The sequence below is a fragment of the Mesitornis unicolor genome, unplaced genomic scaffold (genome assembly GCF_000695765.1).
Source record: "Mesitornis unicolor isolate BGI_N332 unplaced genomic scaffold, ASM69576v1 scaffold5084, whole genome shotgun sequence".
NCBI classification, from domain to species: domain Eukaryota; kingdom Metazoa; phylum Chordata; class Aves; order Mesitornithiformes; family Mesitornithidae; genus Mesitornis; species Mesitornis unicolor.
Window position 1 is genome coordinate 1 of NW_010181928.1, and position 17,504 is coordinate 17,504.

At 40.0% G+C, this 17,504-nt stretch overlaps 1 protein-coding gene across 1 annotated transcript in view; it reads left to right on the top strand.

The window, feature by feature from the left end:
* Nucleotides 1–10: 10 nt before the first annotated feature.
* The window catches only part of ATP8A2 (ATPase, aminophospholipid transporter, class I, type 8A, member 2), a gene marked incomplete at its 3' end in the record, with an annotated part of 56,201 nt that continues 38,707 nt past the window's right edge, over nt 11–17,504 (top strand). Inside the window, exons 1-5 of the mRNA XM_010183580.1 lie at nt 11–150; nt 13,152–13,251; nt 13,846–13,944; nt 14,777–14,822; nt 16,795–16,835. Of these exons, the coding sequence (XP_010181882.1) occupies nt 50–150; nt 13,152–13,251; nt 13,846–13,944; nt 14,777–14,822; nt 16,795–16,835 (387 nt within the window). The remainder of the gene's footprint in view (nt 151–13,151; nt 13,252–13,845; nt 13,945–14,776; nt 14,823–16,794; nt 16,836–17,504) is intronic.

The window sequence follows — 17,504 nt, forward strand, 5'->3', positions numbered from 1 at the left end:
TGCAGGACCCGTGTGTTCCCCCTCGGGCTATAAGAAGGCGGATGATGAGATGTCCGGAGCCACGTCCTCGGCGGATCTGGACGAGGCACCAGCCCGCACCATTTACTTGAACCAGCCCCAGCAGAGCAAGTTCCGCGACAACTGGGTCAGGTACGGAGCAATTCCTGCTTCTCCCCTTCCAGGCGGTAACCTGCACACCTCGCAGCTGTGGACAGGGAGGGCTCCCGATTTCTCTCTCTGATTCCCGTCCCTGCGTAGACCCTATATAATGCAGTAAGTTGTGTCTCTACCGAGGTAACCGGGCTTGTTGTCTGGAGTGGTACCGGAGTCTGGGTAGCCATAAAGGGGAGAAGTGGGAAGGAGGGACCTAGCAGCAGCAAGGGCTGAGGTTTTTGTATTAACAGTAGTGAGAGCAGGGGAGCTTGTAGAGCTCCATAGTAAGATGTGTGGAAAGGTCTTCACTTCAGTAGGTCCTCCTTCGGTAGGACCTAGGACCACTGAATTTTGGAATAACGGGACCTAATCTAGTATTCCTGCTCACATGGGCTAACCCATGAAAACTTAGTGTGAGATTTGGATAGAATCCACTCCATGTAAACTCTATGGAGTGTTCTCTTAAAAAGTAGCGTTTGATTGTGAAAACAGCTAGACTAAATGAAAAGCAGCGTAGAATAGGAAGGAAAAAATAAAAAATAAGACCAGAATAATTAGAGTTTACAAACCTGCATCCTTATGTGTACAAGGCTATGGTCTGCTTCTGTTCTCTAAAGAAAATTCCCTCTGGTCTTTAATTAGCGTTTGGAGCCTTTAATTTTGTGTAAGACTTCTGTTAGTATGATTAATGTCGTGTTATTGCTGTTTGAAAACACAAATAATGTGCACTGAAACATGGAGTATGAGGACGTGTAACATACGCAAGTTGTGGCAGTGCTGGCCATGCTTGCCCTGGGTTAGCGAGGTGAACAGATGGCTCCTGTCATGACTAAGGAGGAGCGTTATTTAGCAGGCTCCTGTTTGTTAATGCAGATGTTGGGTTATTGTTCACAGAATGGTTTACACAATGAGTGCCTTTATGAAAAGAGGGATTTTATATCCTGCTGAAATGATCATTTCCATTAGTTGGTTTATTGTATGTATCATCAAGGACAATTCTAAGAATATTCTCCGGAAGGATGCTGGTGTTCTGGGTAGTGTAGCAACTTACACAGGATTTTCTCCTCAACTTTGACTTACTTATTTCTCTGAGAAAGTCTGGTTTAGGTGCAGTTAAAATAACAGATTTTCTTAGTCTCTAGTTTCTTTTTTCCTATGTAGGCAGCAACATTGGACGTTTTCTCACTTTATTTTTGTTTTTCCTTGACTAATTGTGAGCTGAATTTGACTGTTTTCTGTGGGTAGACTACTTGTCCTTTTCCTGCTTTACAGAAATTAAAACAAGGAATAGAGGGTTGGCAGAATCTGTAGTTCAGGTTTTCCTGAAGGGTTTCTGTTCTGATCCAGTTTAATCTTATGAAAAAGTAGTGTGTGACTCTGCTACCAAGGGCTTGTTCCTGGTAGAGCTGTTAGTAACACCTGAATGCTGTTGAGTCCAGCTTGTTCTCTGGGAGCTGTCTCCTGGTAGTTGAAGTTTTTTCAATGGCTTCTTGCAGCTTTGCTTCCTAACAAAGGCAGCTTCTGTCATGAGCAATATTGGTGTGTGAGGGGTAGGACAAAATGCAGATAGTGTAGAGGGAAAGTAGAGATGCTTGCATTATCTGATTATGGATCTTAGCTCTGTAGTCTCACTTGGATATTAAGTTCACTTTATAGTAACTTGCTGCTGCATAGTAAGAAAGCTTTGATCTCTCTGACTTTAAAAGGGTGACAGGCTTTGGCCATGCTCTTTCGATCCTCTGAATTAGCTTTCTCCCCTCAAGCTACTTGGAATGAAGGTAAAGGTGACTTGAATTTGTAATATCTGAGATAAGTGTGCCTTGTGTGGATGATGAATAGTAGTGTATATTTACTCACTTCCTTATGTATATTGGAGTTTCTCTTGAGGAACTGCAGTTTTGTATTGCCCTTGGTCTTTCTTACTTCTTGTATTCAGCTTCTGGATTTCTCAGTGTTGTTGAATTTCAAGATGTATTGTCTCCATAGGAAGAATTAGTGTACCACAGTACAAGGCACTGTGTAAGCAGATAAACACCTGTGCTTACGGAAAACTATACTGAAGAAGGGAATAAAACAGCTTCTTTTGAGTCTTGTGACTTCTGACTGACACCTTTTTGGTAGTGGTCAAGGATTCTCTGAACAGCAGTTAGAATTTGGGAATGTCTACAGGAAGTTTTCCAAGTCAGGAGGCATTGTGGAATAGCTTGCTCAAAACACAGCAAGTAATGGAGGTGCTGAGGGTGGGGTCAGTGGTATGGCTTTTAGTTTATGGTGTTCTAAGCATCTTAAGCTTTTTAGCTTTTTTTGTGGGGAGAGCCACTGTTAAAGTGAATTCCTATGTTTGGAATATATTTTTTTTCAAATTTTGGACAAATGTTGTAGTTTAGGGCTGGGCTGGCCACTAAATCCTGGACAGATGCGCTCTGTTAACCCCTTTCCCCTCCCCAGAAGGGAAGAGAAAAGAGAATAAGGGAGAGAGACTTTATGGGTTGGAAAACAAACTAACAGATTTAATAAAACAGTAGTACTAATATTACAGGATAATAATGTAAATAGGAAAATAATGAAATTTATACAGATATGTACAAATATATACAGAACCAATATACAATCCTCCACCAATGACGAATATGTCACCAGAGGCTCTGCAGAGCAGGGCACTGGAGAAGTCCCAGACCAAACCCGGCAGCGGATGGGAGCAGGATGCAGGAACACATGAATCTGGATTGGAGGCAGACAAACTAGCAGGGTTCTGCTCACACCTCGGCCACTGCAGGATCGAGACAGACAGAAGGGTCCGAGATGGAAGAGCCCCAAGATGGGAGAAGGGTCAAGACCCTCGTGATCTCTCTGCTTTATACCGTGTATGACGTATGTGGGATGGAACACCTCATTGGTCAGTTTTGGGTCTGCTTCCCCCCGTAGGCGCAGACACAGCACCCATGGTGAGACAATTGGCCTTGAACGTTATCAGTACACACTGGGCAAAACATGCTGCTAATTTTCAGCAAGTTCAGCCACTTAAAAGAGACTGAGCTGAACAGCAAAATCACTAAATAGAAAATTAGTTCTAGTTAGCTCAAACTAGGACAACAAATTAAAAAAAAATTACTTAATACCACTTGTAAATAGTAGCTTTTGCAATAGCACTATGTAAGTGATTGACAAGATGGTGCTAACACTTCCAAAAATCTTCAAGTGTGAGGATGTAAAAGGAAGAACTGCTTCTTCATTCCCCAGGCTTTCTGGTGTAAATATCTGGAATTATGAGAATTTAGAGAAATGGCTAAATTTTTTGGTGCTCCTCAAACTTTGTCATGAACTACTTCAAAACCTAGCACTATAAAACTTTGCAGGCTGGATTTAGCTTGGTCCTTTATGTATGCGTATATAGATGGCTGCCACCATACTTTGTTACACTGCAGCAGCAGTGATTCCTTCTGTAGGAACATCTCTTCTACCTGCATTAGAAGCTGTTTTCATCCCTACTGTGTTCAGTTTGAAAAATTTTGTGTATGGGTAGCTCTTTGTACTTCTACTAAAAGGTAAATTATGCTCCATTTTCAGTGGAAGTATTTTAGAAGCTTTGAAATATGTTAAGGAAGAAAAAAGAACAAATATAATTACTTTGTTCAGCACAGCTGTGGTTGAGATACTAAGTATGTTTGCTTTTATGAAAGATAACTAGTAACTGTTTTGCCTTGTTCAGTATACATAACTTAAATGTCTGTTTAATAGGAACATTTCAGTAAGAAATGAAACATTCGTCTTGAAAACTTCCAGCCACTCTGTACACAGCTTTGTGCCACTTAAAGGCAATGATTATAATATGCTCTCAGCCATTCTGCATTTGTGGATTGAAGTCTGCTAACGGCTGCCATAAATCTAAGATATCCTGGATACAGTGAGAGGTAGTCAGGCTTCTACAGAGACCCCAGACAGCATTTTTTTTTCCCTTCTAGTGCACTGTGGGGAAAAAACTGTATTTACACTTTGAAATACTGGCATTTCCTTCTAATTCAGGCGTGAAACACAAAATGGTAGTGGATCACTAATGTTTCCAGCCTCTAACTCTTCTGCTGTTGGCTTGATTCAGTGTGAATGGCGGTGGTGGTTTGTACACTTGTAATATAGCAGATCAGCACAGTGTGATAATCACTGTTTAGCAGAAGTGCCAGCTTGTCTTGGTGGCTTTGACTTAATATTTTTTTGCTACCTGCGTTTGCCTGATTGCTTAAACCATAGCTCTCTATTTCTAGGTTTGATTTATGTGATTACCTGAATGGTGGGGAGGCGACTCAAAAGTCTTTTACTTTATACTTTGAAAACATACTTGCCTATTGCCTTGTCAAAGCGTGGGGAATAACACCAGGGTGTGTTCCATCAATAAATCTTGAAAAGCTTTTTACCAGAAGAGAGGTGTTCTGATATCCAGAAAATCCTCAGTTCAGAGACTTTTCTTCCATACAGTTAGCATTGACCTTTGAAACTTGCATATCCCAAGTAGTGTTCACTATGATCTGAGGTTGAGAATGTGAATGGTGGTCTGCTGTGTGCTAACACGTTTATCTGCACTTAATGCTAGAGACCAGCATTCCTCTTAAATTAAAATGTACCCTTGCTTGTTACGTAAAAGTGCCCTAACTTGTCCTCAATTTATTCTTGGTAGAGTTCAGACACAGTGGCCATTTGTGCCAGTGTTTGTATTACATTAAGAAGTTTCTTCTGTTGTCATGTGAACAGATTGCTTGGCTGACTGCAGAAAGGCATTCTGAGTTCTTCAAAGAAGGGGTGTGTTGTTATATTCTGAATGGTACAAGTCTAATCGCGTATTAAACTAATCCTCTAACTTGTTTCAGTTCTCAGCAGATACTGTTCTTAACTGAAAAGAAATACTCAGTGATGTTATGAACTTCTCATAAAAAAGCAAAAATTTCATTTTCCTGTAGAGCAGCTGTTGCTGATTCTGTAATCTGTCACAATGAAAAAGGCTTGGGTATAGCTACAGCAGGATTCTTTCAGCCATTAAAACTCACTAAAAGTAACTGATATTGTATGGCTGGTGTTGATGCTGTGTTTCCAGATTGTGCCAATGCACTTGAAGTTGCTGCATCTTTGGTCTTAGTGGGCTGCTCCTGGGGAGAGAGTCCCTGGAGAGTTAAACTGTTGAATTTTGCTTGGATGAAATGTCTGGATGTAAGGAAGAAAAAACCCCAAACAACAAAAAAACCCCCACACAACAAACGCCCTGCCCCCAAACCCAGATGTGAGAGTTCTAGTGCCCCTTCCACCTGCTGCATGTTGAGCTGTCTGGTATCCTCAAATTACAGTGTTTTGGGGGGGGAGGGGGGGGGGGGGAGGTTCGGCATCATGATGATGCAGTAGCAACACATCAGGGGGGGTTAAAATGAGTATTTTCATTCTTTTTAGGTAAAGTCACTATTTAAGGGACTTTCAGATACTGGAGCCAAAGCTTCAATACAGTCTTGACTTCCTGCAAACAGAGCTGCTTTCCCACATATTTGTTCAACAGATGTTGGCCCACGTTCAGCAGTGTGTATTCCCTTGTGACTCTGTTTCTTACTCTGCTGTTGGGGATCTCTGTCCAGAGATGCAGGTGAACAGGAAGAGACTGAATGTTTTTGGCCGTTCTTTGTGTAGTTTGGATGAGGGTGGAGTCAAAGCAGGTGCCTCTCAGGACTTGGAGGTGCCTCTCAGGACTTGGAGGTGGCATGTACACTAAATCACACTTTCTGAAGTCTCTTGCTGTTTACAGCTGTGTGTATAGCCTTCTGCTCAGTGCTACAGACCTCACTGTCTGACTGCTGGCGTCTGTAGAAGAGTAAAAAATTTTCTTAAGTTGACCTAAGTAGAGCTCCAGAACTATAATAACTGCTTTCCATGCAGTTTCTGTGGACTGTGAAGATATTTGTTCAGTTTTGAGAGAAATGAAAGTATTCATTTATTTTTTTTCTACCACCGCCTTGCTTGTCACTAGAGCAACAGCTGCTTAAGTTGTGGTGACACTTCAGTTTTAAAGCCATGATTTAATTCTAAGTTACTACTCTGGCTTTTAGACAGCTTGTTACCTTATGTGACTTGATAGTTTTTTCAATCATTCTCGTATCAATGCTCTGTTTTTACTCTGAAGCTTATTTTGAGTTTGCTCAATAACTAAACAGGGTACTAAACTTCCTTTATTAGAGAGTAGCATTTCTAGATTAATGCTCCAGTCAGCTCTGTTTTATTGAGTTGTACTTGCCACAGGGCTACTGAAAAGTGAGGGCATTTTTGTGTAGTGATGACCTGACGGTATAGGAGCATGCTGAAACAATATTGTGCCTACAGAGCTCTTAGTGCTGTTTCTAAACAGTCTGTCTAATAGTATTTGTTACTGAAAAATAGCCAGTCTGTTCCCCTTTGTGATGGGATTGCATGAATAGAGAACAAATGGAAAGGGCTTTTCGGCTTCCATGATCTAGGAAAAGCCTCCAGGGTACAGAATTGGGAAACAAAAATGCAATCACCTCTATTAAATGTGGCCACGAGGTCTTGTTTTTAGGTTAAACTGAGCATAAGCAGTTGTGCTAATGCCTGCTCTGTATTAGGACTGCCATGAGCACTACTGTAGGAGGCCTTTCTAGCGGAAGGAAGAGTTGCTTTTGCAACATAAATTTCATTTAGTTTTTGCCGTCTTTCACTGCCAGTGTATGGCAGAAGTCCTGCTGATACTGGGGCAATTTGGCACAAGATAATGTAGATTATAAATTCTGAAAAATCCTGACATGGTTAGGAGTTCATGTTACTGAATGAGAGAATAAGACTGTCACGTTTCAGTGGACAGCAGGATTTTCATGTACTTCTGTCTTAACAATGGTCTATACAAAGGTAACAACCAAAATGAAGCACTTAAAAGTAAGCTTGTTGCTGATGCGGCTTCTGAGAAGCTGCAGATTGCTCAGCCAAGCTGTGTTTGTCAGTCTAAGTGTCTTGCTCCTGAGATGAAACTTGTGCATTAGGATACATAACACTACTTGCCAGCAGAAGCAATGGTAAGCAATGAATATTGCACTTGCCACCCTACCTTTTCATTAGGTTTTAGTGTAGGACACAACACTAATGATGTGCATTACTGTAAAATAATGAGTTAAGTGTATCTTTGAGGTGTTTGTGCTGACTTACATTTCCCATTTTGTGGGAAAAAACCAAAACGAACCAACACAAAAAACTGGAACCAAAACAAACAAAAAACAACCCCACCTCACCCCCCCAACCCCCCAAACCAAACCAAAACCACCAAAACAAGTCCTAAACCTCAATGGTTGCTTTTCTGCCTGACAGCTGTCTGCTTCCTTTTTTTCCTTTATTTTTTCTTTTTTTTTCTTTCCATAATCTTGTGTGAGTTCTTGAATTTATCTTGAAGTAATCTTTTCTTCAGAAGAGTTTCAGTGTCTTATTACAGCAAACCTAATTCATTCTGGCCCACAAAAAAAGTTCTGAAGCTGCTAGAAGTGTTTTCTGTGTAAGTTCAAATAGATAAATTCTAATACAATTGAATACTCTCAATAAGTTTCATTGTGCGAATAATTTAGGACTACAGATGTATCCCTCTTCAACAGTATTGCAGCAGCTTTGTTGGGAAATCTTTCAGGGTTTGCTGTTTTGGTGGCTAGCCAGAAGAAAGTCCTTTAAACAAAGTTATTACCTTTTTTATCCTTTGACAATATGTGAACTAGTATGTGTAAGATGTCTTTGCAATTACAGAGAAACTGTAGGGGAGTGCAGGAATAGATGGACACAGAACAGGCCCTTGGACTATGAGCAGCGGTTATTTCAGAGGTGAGGGACAGTCAGTCTAATGTGATGGCTCTTGGTTCTTTGCCTTGCTCTGGCAAGCTTTAAGCAGTAATATCATGTGGGTTTCAAATCTTGTGCTTTTTACTGTGCATGAGCACCTGTTTCCTGTGCAACCTCATCTAGGTGTTCCTGCTCCGGCAGGGGGATTGGACTGGATGATCTTTTGAGGTCCCTTCCAATCCCTAACGTTCTGTGGTTCTGTAATGAGCAAGTCTTGTTCCTTTTACACTCACCTATTCTGACCTGAGCTCAGAGTCTGTCTCAAACTGTCTGGAGTATTTAAGCACCATGTACATTTTTCTTAGTCGATGTCAAGTGTACAGAGTGGTGAAACCGTTAATGGCTGGAGTGTTCCTCTGCAGGAGCTGAAGTATCAAGGATTCATCTGACAAAGCAAGGCTCTTCAATTAAATTGGGGGCTGCATTGATTCAGGCAGAAATTGCTGCTTGCTATAATAAACCGCCACAGGTTGTTTAGGACCTAGTTTCCAGTCAATCAATAACTATTGCATAGGCATGTAAGTAATTGCTCCTTGTAAGCCTTCATGATACATTCTTGGGGGAATTTGTAGAGAGAATATTTTTGTTTCCAGGTTTCATGATCAAAATAAACTATTTTCTGTATGTGCAAAGATGTAAATGATCTTTCAGTTGTATGCATACAACTGCTAAAATTCTTGTTGGTGACACTTGGATTTGTGCCTAGCTAATATTTTGATACTTAGTCAGTATTCTGCGTGGCAGCATTGTATGGTGATGCTCCTATGAATAAGCTTTCTCTGTACCCACTGTAGTAATTGCCTGTTGGTTTGTGTTAATGTAGTTAAACGTAACTTAAAATATGTAGAACATACTGCTGTACTTCCTGCAGCCACAGCAATGGTGAGTCTGGAGGTAGCTTGTGTTCACACTGCTTCTGTACTTGAGCCACAGCAGAACCTCTGAAGCTGCTGTCAATTTTGTCATTATAAGAAATGTTTGCCTGCAGGACCTTAGTGCACACAGTGTTCCACTGGAGACAGTATTTGAGCCCTCAATTCAAGCAGATAATCTTGGGTTTTGTTATTTTTCTCTTCCTTCTCTGTTACAGGGCATCTGATCTTTTGTAAGTGTTAATGGAAACAAAACCTATTTGCTGAGAGAAGAGTTCAAGTCCTTACTGCTCACTTCAGTTACCCAGCCCTTCTGCTGTGGCTTGGATGTCTGTGCCTGACTTTCTTAGTAATGGTTCTTGTGGACTAATGTGTGCTAAAAGTACTAACTTTAAGCCATACTTATTCTTCAGCTCTTGGTTTTGTTTCAAGTACGTGAACTGTGGAAAGCATAGCTGTGAGTGAATGCTGTCTAGGAAAGGAGTTAGTTGTACTTCTCAACCCTGGAAATGAGGCCATGTGTGTCTCAAGGAGGTCCTGTTTTCTTTATCATGATAAGCCTGAAGGTGAGGTTCATCTCAGAGTTGTCAACTGAAATCCTCAAGGAAAGGGTGGAAGTGTTCTGGCTGGCTGGGAAAACGTAGAGCTGTGTTCAGCTGCATGTTGCCAGCACTCATAAACTTCTCAAGGCAGTAACCTCTCTGCCTCTATTGCTGTGTCAACCTTTGCCGCTCCAGGGATGATTCAATAGAGAAAAACTTGGCTTTATGAAGAGTTTTGGAAAAGCAGGGAAAATGGCAACTATGGGAGTCATGCAAAAATCCCATTCTCAATAAATGGAGGAACTACACTGGAAAATTCCTGCCAAGTTTCTCGGTGCACTGTTTGCTGATTTTCATTTGTGTTACCAAAATAACTAATTCTTGGTCCTTCAGTAGTATGGTGGTGTATGTGAATGACACGAACTTCTTTCAAATTATATAGCGATTGCTTTCAGAAAAATCACTGCACTGCCCTAGAAGCAGTGGGGCCAGACTTCCAGCAGTACTGATGTGTATCCAAACTGATTTGTTTAATAGGGTTTGGTAGTGCTCCTCCTGACTTGCACTTTTGTGTAACTTGAAACATGACTTACATGAATTAAGTTGCAGATACAGAGGAGGCATCTCTTCCTATGTTTGCACACCTGTTTGATGTTTAAACTTGTGCAGTTAAGCAAGGTTTGCACAGGGAACAGATGTTACTTTAGGAAAAAAACAGTTTGTTTGGTTTCCTGCTTGTGCTTCCCACCTCTCCCTTCACAGCCTGCCCTGTGTTTGGTACCAGGCACTTCCTTGAAGATGAAGTGGCTCTGATTGGAGCTGGTCAGGGGGCTAATCTTTGTAGATACTTATCTTTAGTGACCAAAATTGTGCTGAGTGAACTGCCTGACTTTTCTACTTATTTACCTGTAGATTTTTAACTTCTTTTTGAGCTTTGATTGTCCTGATGTCATCTGTAATGCATCTGTCTGCTGGGAGCACAAAGCCTTTTTCTTTTTTTTTTGTTTTAATTAAGTATTGTATTTGTCCTTTAGAGAACTGTTCTTCAGAGGTAAATTAATCAAATACCCCTGTCCAGCTTAGAGTATTAGTTAGCTTTTCATAAGAAGCTTTTTTGTTAATTATAATATGCACCTGCTTTTTATATAGATGTGTAATTACTGTTCCTGTCTGTATGGTAACAGCTGAATATGCCCCTCTCTAATTAAGTGTCCCTATTTTCCGTAGGCATCTGCCATGTTACTTAAGCAGCAAAATACATGCAGTGACTTGGTATGCTTAAAGGTCATTCAGAAGAACTTGATTATGTTGACGTTAACACAATTTTTAGGGTAAGAATGTTGTTTGAACCTGGTAGCTGCAAAGCTGGTAAATGGTAGAAGGTTGTTAATAAATATTTCGGCTTGATTGCAGTTAGACAAATTCTTGCTTTAATATAGTCATAGCAATGCAGTATCCAGGGGAATGCTAATTTGATATAAAAATCAGCCAATCCTTGATTTCTAATTAGTATTGCTCAGGGAATTGACTTGTAGGTCTAAACTGTTAACTTGATTAACACTCTCTAATGTCACAAGGTACTTCAGAGACGTGTTTAATTATGTTCTGTAATAAAGGAAGGTTATTACACATCAGACCAAGCACATGTAGCTTAAAACAACAAAAAAATGCTTATAGTTGGAAGAAATTAGTAGCATTTCAAGAAAGTAACTTCTCTTCATTTATGCATTAAATATGCTACATTACATGCTTTGAACCTGGCTGTAGTGCTAGAAATGCTGTCTGTTGCTTTTAAAATTTTTTTTAGAGATCCAGTTAAAGTAATAACTGATTTGAATCCAACTTAGTAGGAGTTTGCAGTTGCTTGTGGAGGAAACTAAGTGATAAGATGGGATCTTAATAGCTTTTCAACTGATCATTTTGTTTAACTTCCCCCACTGATTCTGCTCTGGTGTCCAAACCAGAGCTTTGTAGGACAAACTGTGCCATGTTGTATCTTGTTACTGTTTGGTTCTGGAAGGTGCAGCAGTATCTCATGAGATGGCTTGAAGTTGGAGATGGAGAAGATGAGAGGAAGAGGAAAATGGTTAAAGCAAATAAGTAGTCTTACAAAATGCAGTGCTTACACTTACCTTTTGTATGTACAAGGTTAAAGAGAACCCCACTGAACTTAATTGCTGGTGGATCAAGGTTGTAGTAACTTTTATGTGTAGCAGTCAGTTGTGACAGGCAGATCACGTAAAGAAAGCATTTGATTATACTAGTCCTTTATGATTTGTGATAGTAATGCCATGGATTTCAATTGAAGGCTTATTGGTGGGAGAGACCTAGAAAAGCATTTCGCACAGAGCATCAGGCTTAATGGAAAGGTGCTCTTGACATTTCTAGGGAACTTGAGTAAAACAGCATCTTGTTTGTATTCAGAGTTGTGTTGTTACTGCTTTAGGAAACTGTTTTTCTTCTTTCTTGAAAGGAGTATCTTGGGCTTTTCTGTTCCTTGGAAATATAAGACTTCTTTTAAAACAAAACAGAGCAAATAGACCAACCCCAAAGGAGCAAAACAGTTCCCCAAAACACAAGCACAACTCCTGTCACAGGTAATCTGGCTCTTGCAGAGCTTACATTAGGTGTTTGGGGGGAAAAACAAGTGAGCTGCAGCTGCAAGTACCCAGTTCTTAAAACTCCCACTCATGCTGATGCCCAGTAGTTTACAGTAGGAGAAGGTTCTGTGCTGATTCAATGGACGGAGGTAAGGCAGAGCTGCTCTTATCACTATAAGAACACTTTTTCCTCATGTAGTGGAACATTGCACGCTAGATCGACTCAGTCACTCTCACTGCTCAGACAAGTTCTGTAGTGATGAGTTTCCTTGCACTGTGTCCAGAAGGTGTGTACATGCCTGGGCTGTAACTGATGTGTTCAGAGAGTGAGAACTTTGTAAGATAAGAGTTTTAATCTCTTTTAGGTTGGTTTTGGTAACCTGACAGCACAGGGGTGGCTTATTCAACCCATTTTACAATGGAATAATTTTATCATCTTGTCATCTTGGCTATGTTTTTCCCTGAAGTTGTATTCGTGCCCATTGTGCGTTTAATATGAGGAAGACAAGAAATTACATTGATTATTGAGAGTAGTTAGTGCAGTATACTTTTGTTTTATGGTAGAAGAAATAGTAATATAACTACTCAGGAAAAATAGTGATAAAAGATTAATCTGCAAAAGTGTGTATTGTTCTGGAAGTTTATTTATAACTTGAATATAGAGTGGTTCTCAACTGGGAAATGAGGCATTTTAAAAATGGCACTGCAGAATTTATAGTTTCTCCCATATTCAACTCTGTTTCCCCAAACATTTGAGTACCATGTTTTGATGAGGGGTAAGCAGTTGGATCAAGTGCTTGGAACAGAGGTGGAGGACTGCCTGTTCATGATTCTGAAGTTTGGATGGATAGTAAATTATTTGATAGTTCACCCAATAATAAAGGTAGCAGTGATTAAAAGGGGACTGCCAGCCATCCGGGCCTGTGTGATACCTCTTGTGTTCAGTGCAGCTTTTCCTCATAACGTAGGCAGCTTCTTCCATGTATGTTCTCTAAATGTCTTTGCTGTGTGACCTTTGAGCCACTTGTTAACATTGTCTTTTAGAAACCCACTTGAAATGTGTTTTGGTCATAATCCCAGTATGATACTCCAATGAAGTACTAAAATAAAAACCTTCTAACCTGCAGCACAGCCAAGTACAGCGTGGTGACATTTCTACCTCGATTCCTGTATGAGCAGATAAGAAAAGCTGCAAATGCATTCTTCCTCTTCATTGCCTTACTGCAGGTATTGTTTTTTTGCCTTGCCTTGATTATAAAATGAAGTTGGAATGCAGTAAAAGTTGTTTCAGTTATTATGCTTAACTGCAAAGAAATTTAGACATATTTTAATAGTAATATTAATGAGGTTTGTACTCAGTAATTTGAAAAATGTCTCTAAGTTGCCCTCTAATTTAGTGTAGTTTGTAAAATCAAGCTACTTTTATTCTGAGAATACTACATCTTGTTTTTACTTATTAAAACATGGAGGTATTGACCATACTGAGAAGTATTTGTGGATTCCTGTGGAAGTGCTGTTTAGACAGCCATAGTATCACTGCTTCCAGGTGAATTACATCATTTGAATGCTTTTCTTGTGAGTAGAGGAGAAACAGAATAAAAGGCATGTGCAACAATTTTATCTTCTAACTTCATGGTGGTAGTTTCTTCAGACCTACTGAGAGCTTAGGCTGGTTTGCCCACTGAAGTGGGATGCCAGTCTGGCACAAATAGCAAAGCTCTGCTTTCTCTCTTCTGAGAGCTTTGCATAAACTTCTAAATTTGCTAGCAACTAATTTTAAATACAAATATAAAATGCTATTTCTTCTCCCTCTGTTCACAGCAAATTCCAGATGTCTCTCCAACAGGAAGATATACCACCTTGGTGCCATTGCTATTTATTTTAACAGTTGCTGGCATCAAAGAAATCATAGAAGACTATGTGAGTATGATTATGGTGAAGGCTGTGCTGAAGACAGTGTTTCAAAACAGTCACAAAATGCCACAAAGCCGTGCATGTCTGAAGTCTACTGAGCCATTGCTGAACAGCAGCAATATATCTTTTTGACTTTCAAAGCTCTGAACTTGACTAGGATTTTTGTAGCACACTGAGATTAACTAAGCATCTTCATTATAGATGGTGAACAAGGAAACAGTACAGGTCAGGACACTTGCTTCTACTTACTCAAATGTGTTTATTCATGCTTTTATTAGAAAGGTCTGGCTAGAAAGACACTGTAGAGTTCTGACAGATATGTGACCTTTTTAGTTGATCTTGAAAATGGCAGGGTTGGGGTGGGTGGGTAGGACAAGCAACCTCAGCATAGAGCAGACTGTTCTGGGGAAGTTCTGCACTAACTTGATTAGATAGTGTTTATAATAAAGGAGTCTTTCTGCTTTGCAAAGTTCTGATTTAATGAAATAATTTAGAAATCAGTCTAAACAAACAGCGCATGAAATGTATAGTGCATCTGTCACCGAAATACACTGTTGCTCAGTGTTCCTTTTGTTTTCTTCCAAAAACCAATTTTGGAGACTGTTTTTCTGCTGTTGATCCAGGTTTGAGCCTGACTTTCAGCATGGGGAATCTCACTTTAAAGTTACTTTCTTTTACAAACTGTTGGAATTTAGATGATCTGTGTAGCTTTTAAAAAAAACTATAAAGGCAAAATCAACCCAATGTATCATCTTGAAGTTTGCCTTGTTTCTAATGGTTTTTGAAATCTGTAATGAAGTGTAATAAGGTGTAATGAAATATTTTTATTTTCTTGCAGAAAAGACATAAGGCAGACAGTGCAGTGAATAAAAAGAAAACAATAGGTAAGACTAAACTGTCTTTAAGTTTAAATATTTAAAGTGCAAACAGTGGATACCAGAACACTTGTGGACAGTTCTATTGCTTAAACAGTCATGATAGTGGGGAATGTGTGTCTTTTTGGACTAGCTAGTGACTGTCATGTTAGGATTTTACTTCACCAAATGTTTTGGACTGCTGATAGTGTGACACTTGAGGGTGAGGCATGGGGGGGGTTATTAGAATTTATAATTTCAAGGTTGTCCAAAGTTAAACAGGTCTCAGCTCTTCCAAGACAACCAAGCAATTTTCTTCCCCTGCCAAACTCTGTGCTGATTGTTCTAAAACAAACCCCAAAACACCCAGGACAAAAAACCCCAACCACTAAACAAACATCCCCTATAAAAAAAACTCCAACCAAAGCAACCAACCAGAAAAACTCCAACAAAACCTTGAAACACTAAAAGTTGGTGTCAAAGGAATCTTAAGTAATTTTGGAAATGCTGCTGCCCTTAAAATAATATAGGAAGAATTGTTGGGATTTTATGGATTTGCTTTCCTGAAATGTCACTGAAAGAGAATTTAATACTGATATCCTCTGAATGCCTACACCAAGTTCATGGCACTTCAAGCTACAAAACGTCTTCATTGCATATGAACATACATCAATCTGAACTGTTCGCTGAAGTGTCTCCAAAGCTTTCTGGTGGAAGAGAGTTGTTTAAATCAAGGCACAGGATATGGCAGAGTGTTGCAGTTCCTCTCTGAGGATTTGGGTTTAGAGTCAAGGCTGTAGGTGCATGGCTTTTTCACTTGAGGTGCTGGGCTCAGGCCTTCTCAAGTTCTGAACTAAGCAAAGCTCGATTCAAGCACAGCTTGGAAGAGGGAAGGAAGGAGTGCAACAAAACTGTTCTTCCCCTACCTTGCTTATACTCGTTTGGATTTAGTGCTGCCTTAAACCACGACAACCCTAAACCACGACAAGCACTCCAAAGCGTGTGGCCTGAGGACAGTTCATGGAGTGACCTAACCTGAGTAGGGCAGCTGAAGCTGTATTCAACAGAATTTTATCTTCTGGGAATTTGGTGTGCTACATCGGCGAATTGCATAGAACTGAGGGAAAATGGTTTGTATTTGAAGTGAGGGGCTGGTCTTTTCAACTTTCCGCTATTTCTTCTTTAAAAACTGGCTGCAGCTGCTCTCAGTGAAGGGGTTGAGGGTTTTTTTTTTGTGCACTTGGTATGCTCAGACCTGGACTGGATTTGGTTACTCAGCAATGATTTGACATAAATTTTTGTTGTTACTGTTTGGACTAGGGTAGTATTACTTATGTGTAGAAGCATCTAGAAGAAGTACTTGGGTGGGAAAAGTATGTTCTAGAGTAGATGACCAATGAGCGTGTTAAGACAGCAGTACAGGACAGAGGCCAAGGCCTGTTTGAGTATTTTGTTTTCTTTTTTCCTTTCAATGTGAACTTCAGCACTTAGGATTCTCCTTCTGCCAAAGCTGATCTTTGCTTTTCAGTAGGACTTGGAGCCTGCTTGACAATTAAGCCTTTTAAGGGTAATTGATATGGTAGTGAAGTTAGATGTGTCAGAGTCAAATCATAATTAATAAAATGCTGGGAAGAAGGTGAGAAGTGAAAATTGTGTTTAAATCATATATGGAGTAAAGGTGCTTCCTGATACTGATTGACAGTGGGCAAGAATGCCCTTTATTTTAAGGAAGGTTATTTCCCAAACAAGTAACAACACTGCTTATCTGTGAGATAGTAGGAAATGATGCCCAGAAGAAATTGGGCCACCAACTGTTGTCTAGCAGGTGATAAAAATGGGGCAGTTTCTTGGATGCAAATGCTTCCAGCTGTGGACAAAAGTGTGGTGCCAGCTTCTGAAAAGTACTTTTCACACCTACTGTTCACTACTGCTGCTATAGTTGTTTGAAATTTGTATGAATCTTGGCTTTTTTTTATAATCTAACCTTAAAATTCTTTTTCAGTTTTAAGAAATGGGATGTGGCAGAACATTATGTGGAAAGAGGTAAATAAAATTGGGGATGGGAGAGGGTGGAAGAGGGCATTCAAGAATTACTCTTGCCAGAATAAATTTGGAGGCCTAGAATTATTGTACACGGTGTGAGAATTGCCTGTGGAGTGGGAGGGATCCTTTCTGTTACCATAGCGAAAATGGCCCTGAGCAAGGCACCTGAGTACTCGCCCGTCTTTAAATCCTAGTGCTAAGTTTCAGTCAAATGCTAATGAACTGTTAGAAGTGTTTTTGCTTGGACAGTTAATATGCCCTAGGGTGTAAACAGTATTTTGTTTTTAGTCCACATCTAGAGGAGTAACTTTCACTGCAATGCTGTACCTCCTCTGAAAGTTCAACAGAGGCTTATTTTGCTACCTGTGCTAAAAAGCTCTTAGTTTTTGAGTGAACAGCTTACAGTTAGCCTCAAATAAGGAACACAAGCCATAGTGCTATGTCAGGCACTCGGAACCTATGTTCGGTGAAGCCCTATGCTAGGACCTGGTGAGCTTTATTTCTAGAACTTGCTGAAATCCCTCAGGATGTACTGACATAATCGTGGCTTTTGATGCATTTTTAAGGACAAAATTAGCCCTGTTAACTAATAAATGAGGAAAAAGTACACCCTTTTAAAACATCTGGAAAATGAAATGTGCCTCAGGAGACCTAAAAGCAATCCTGCTG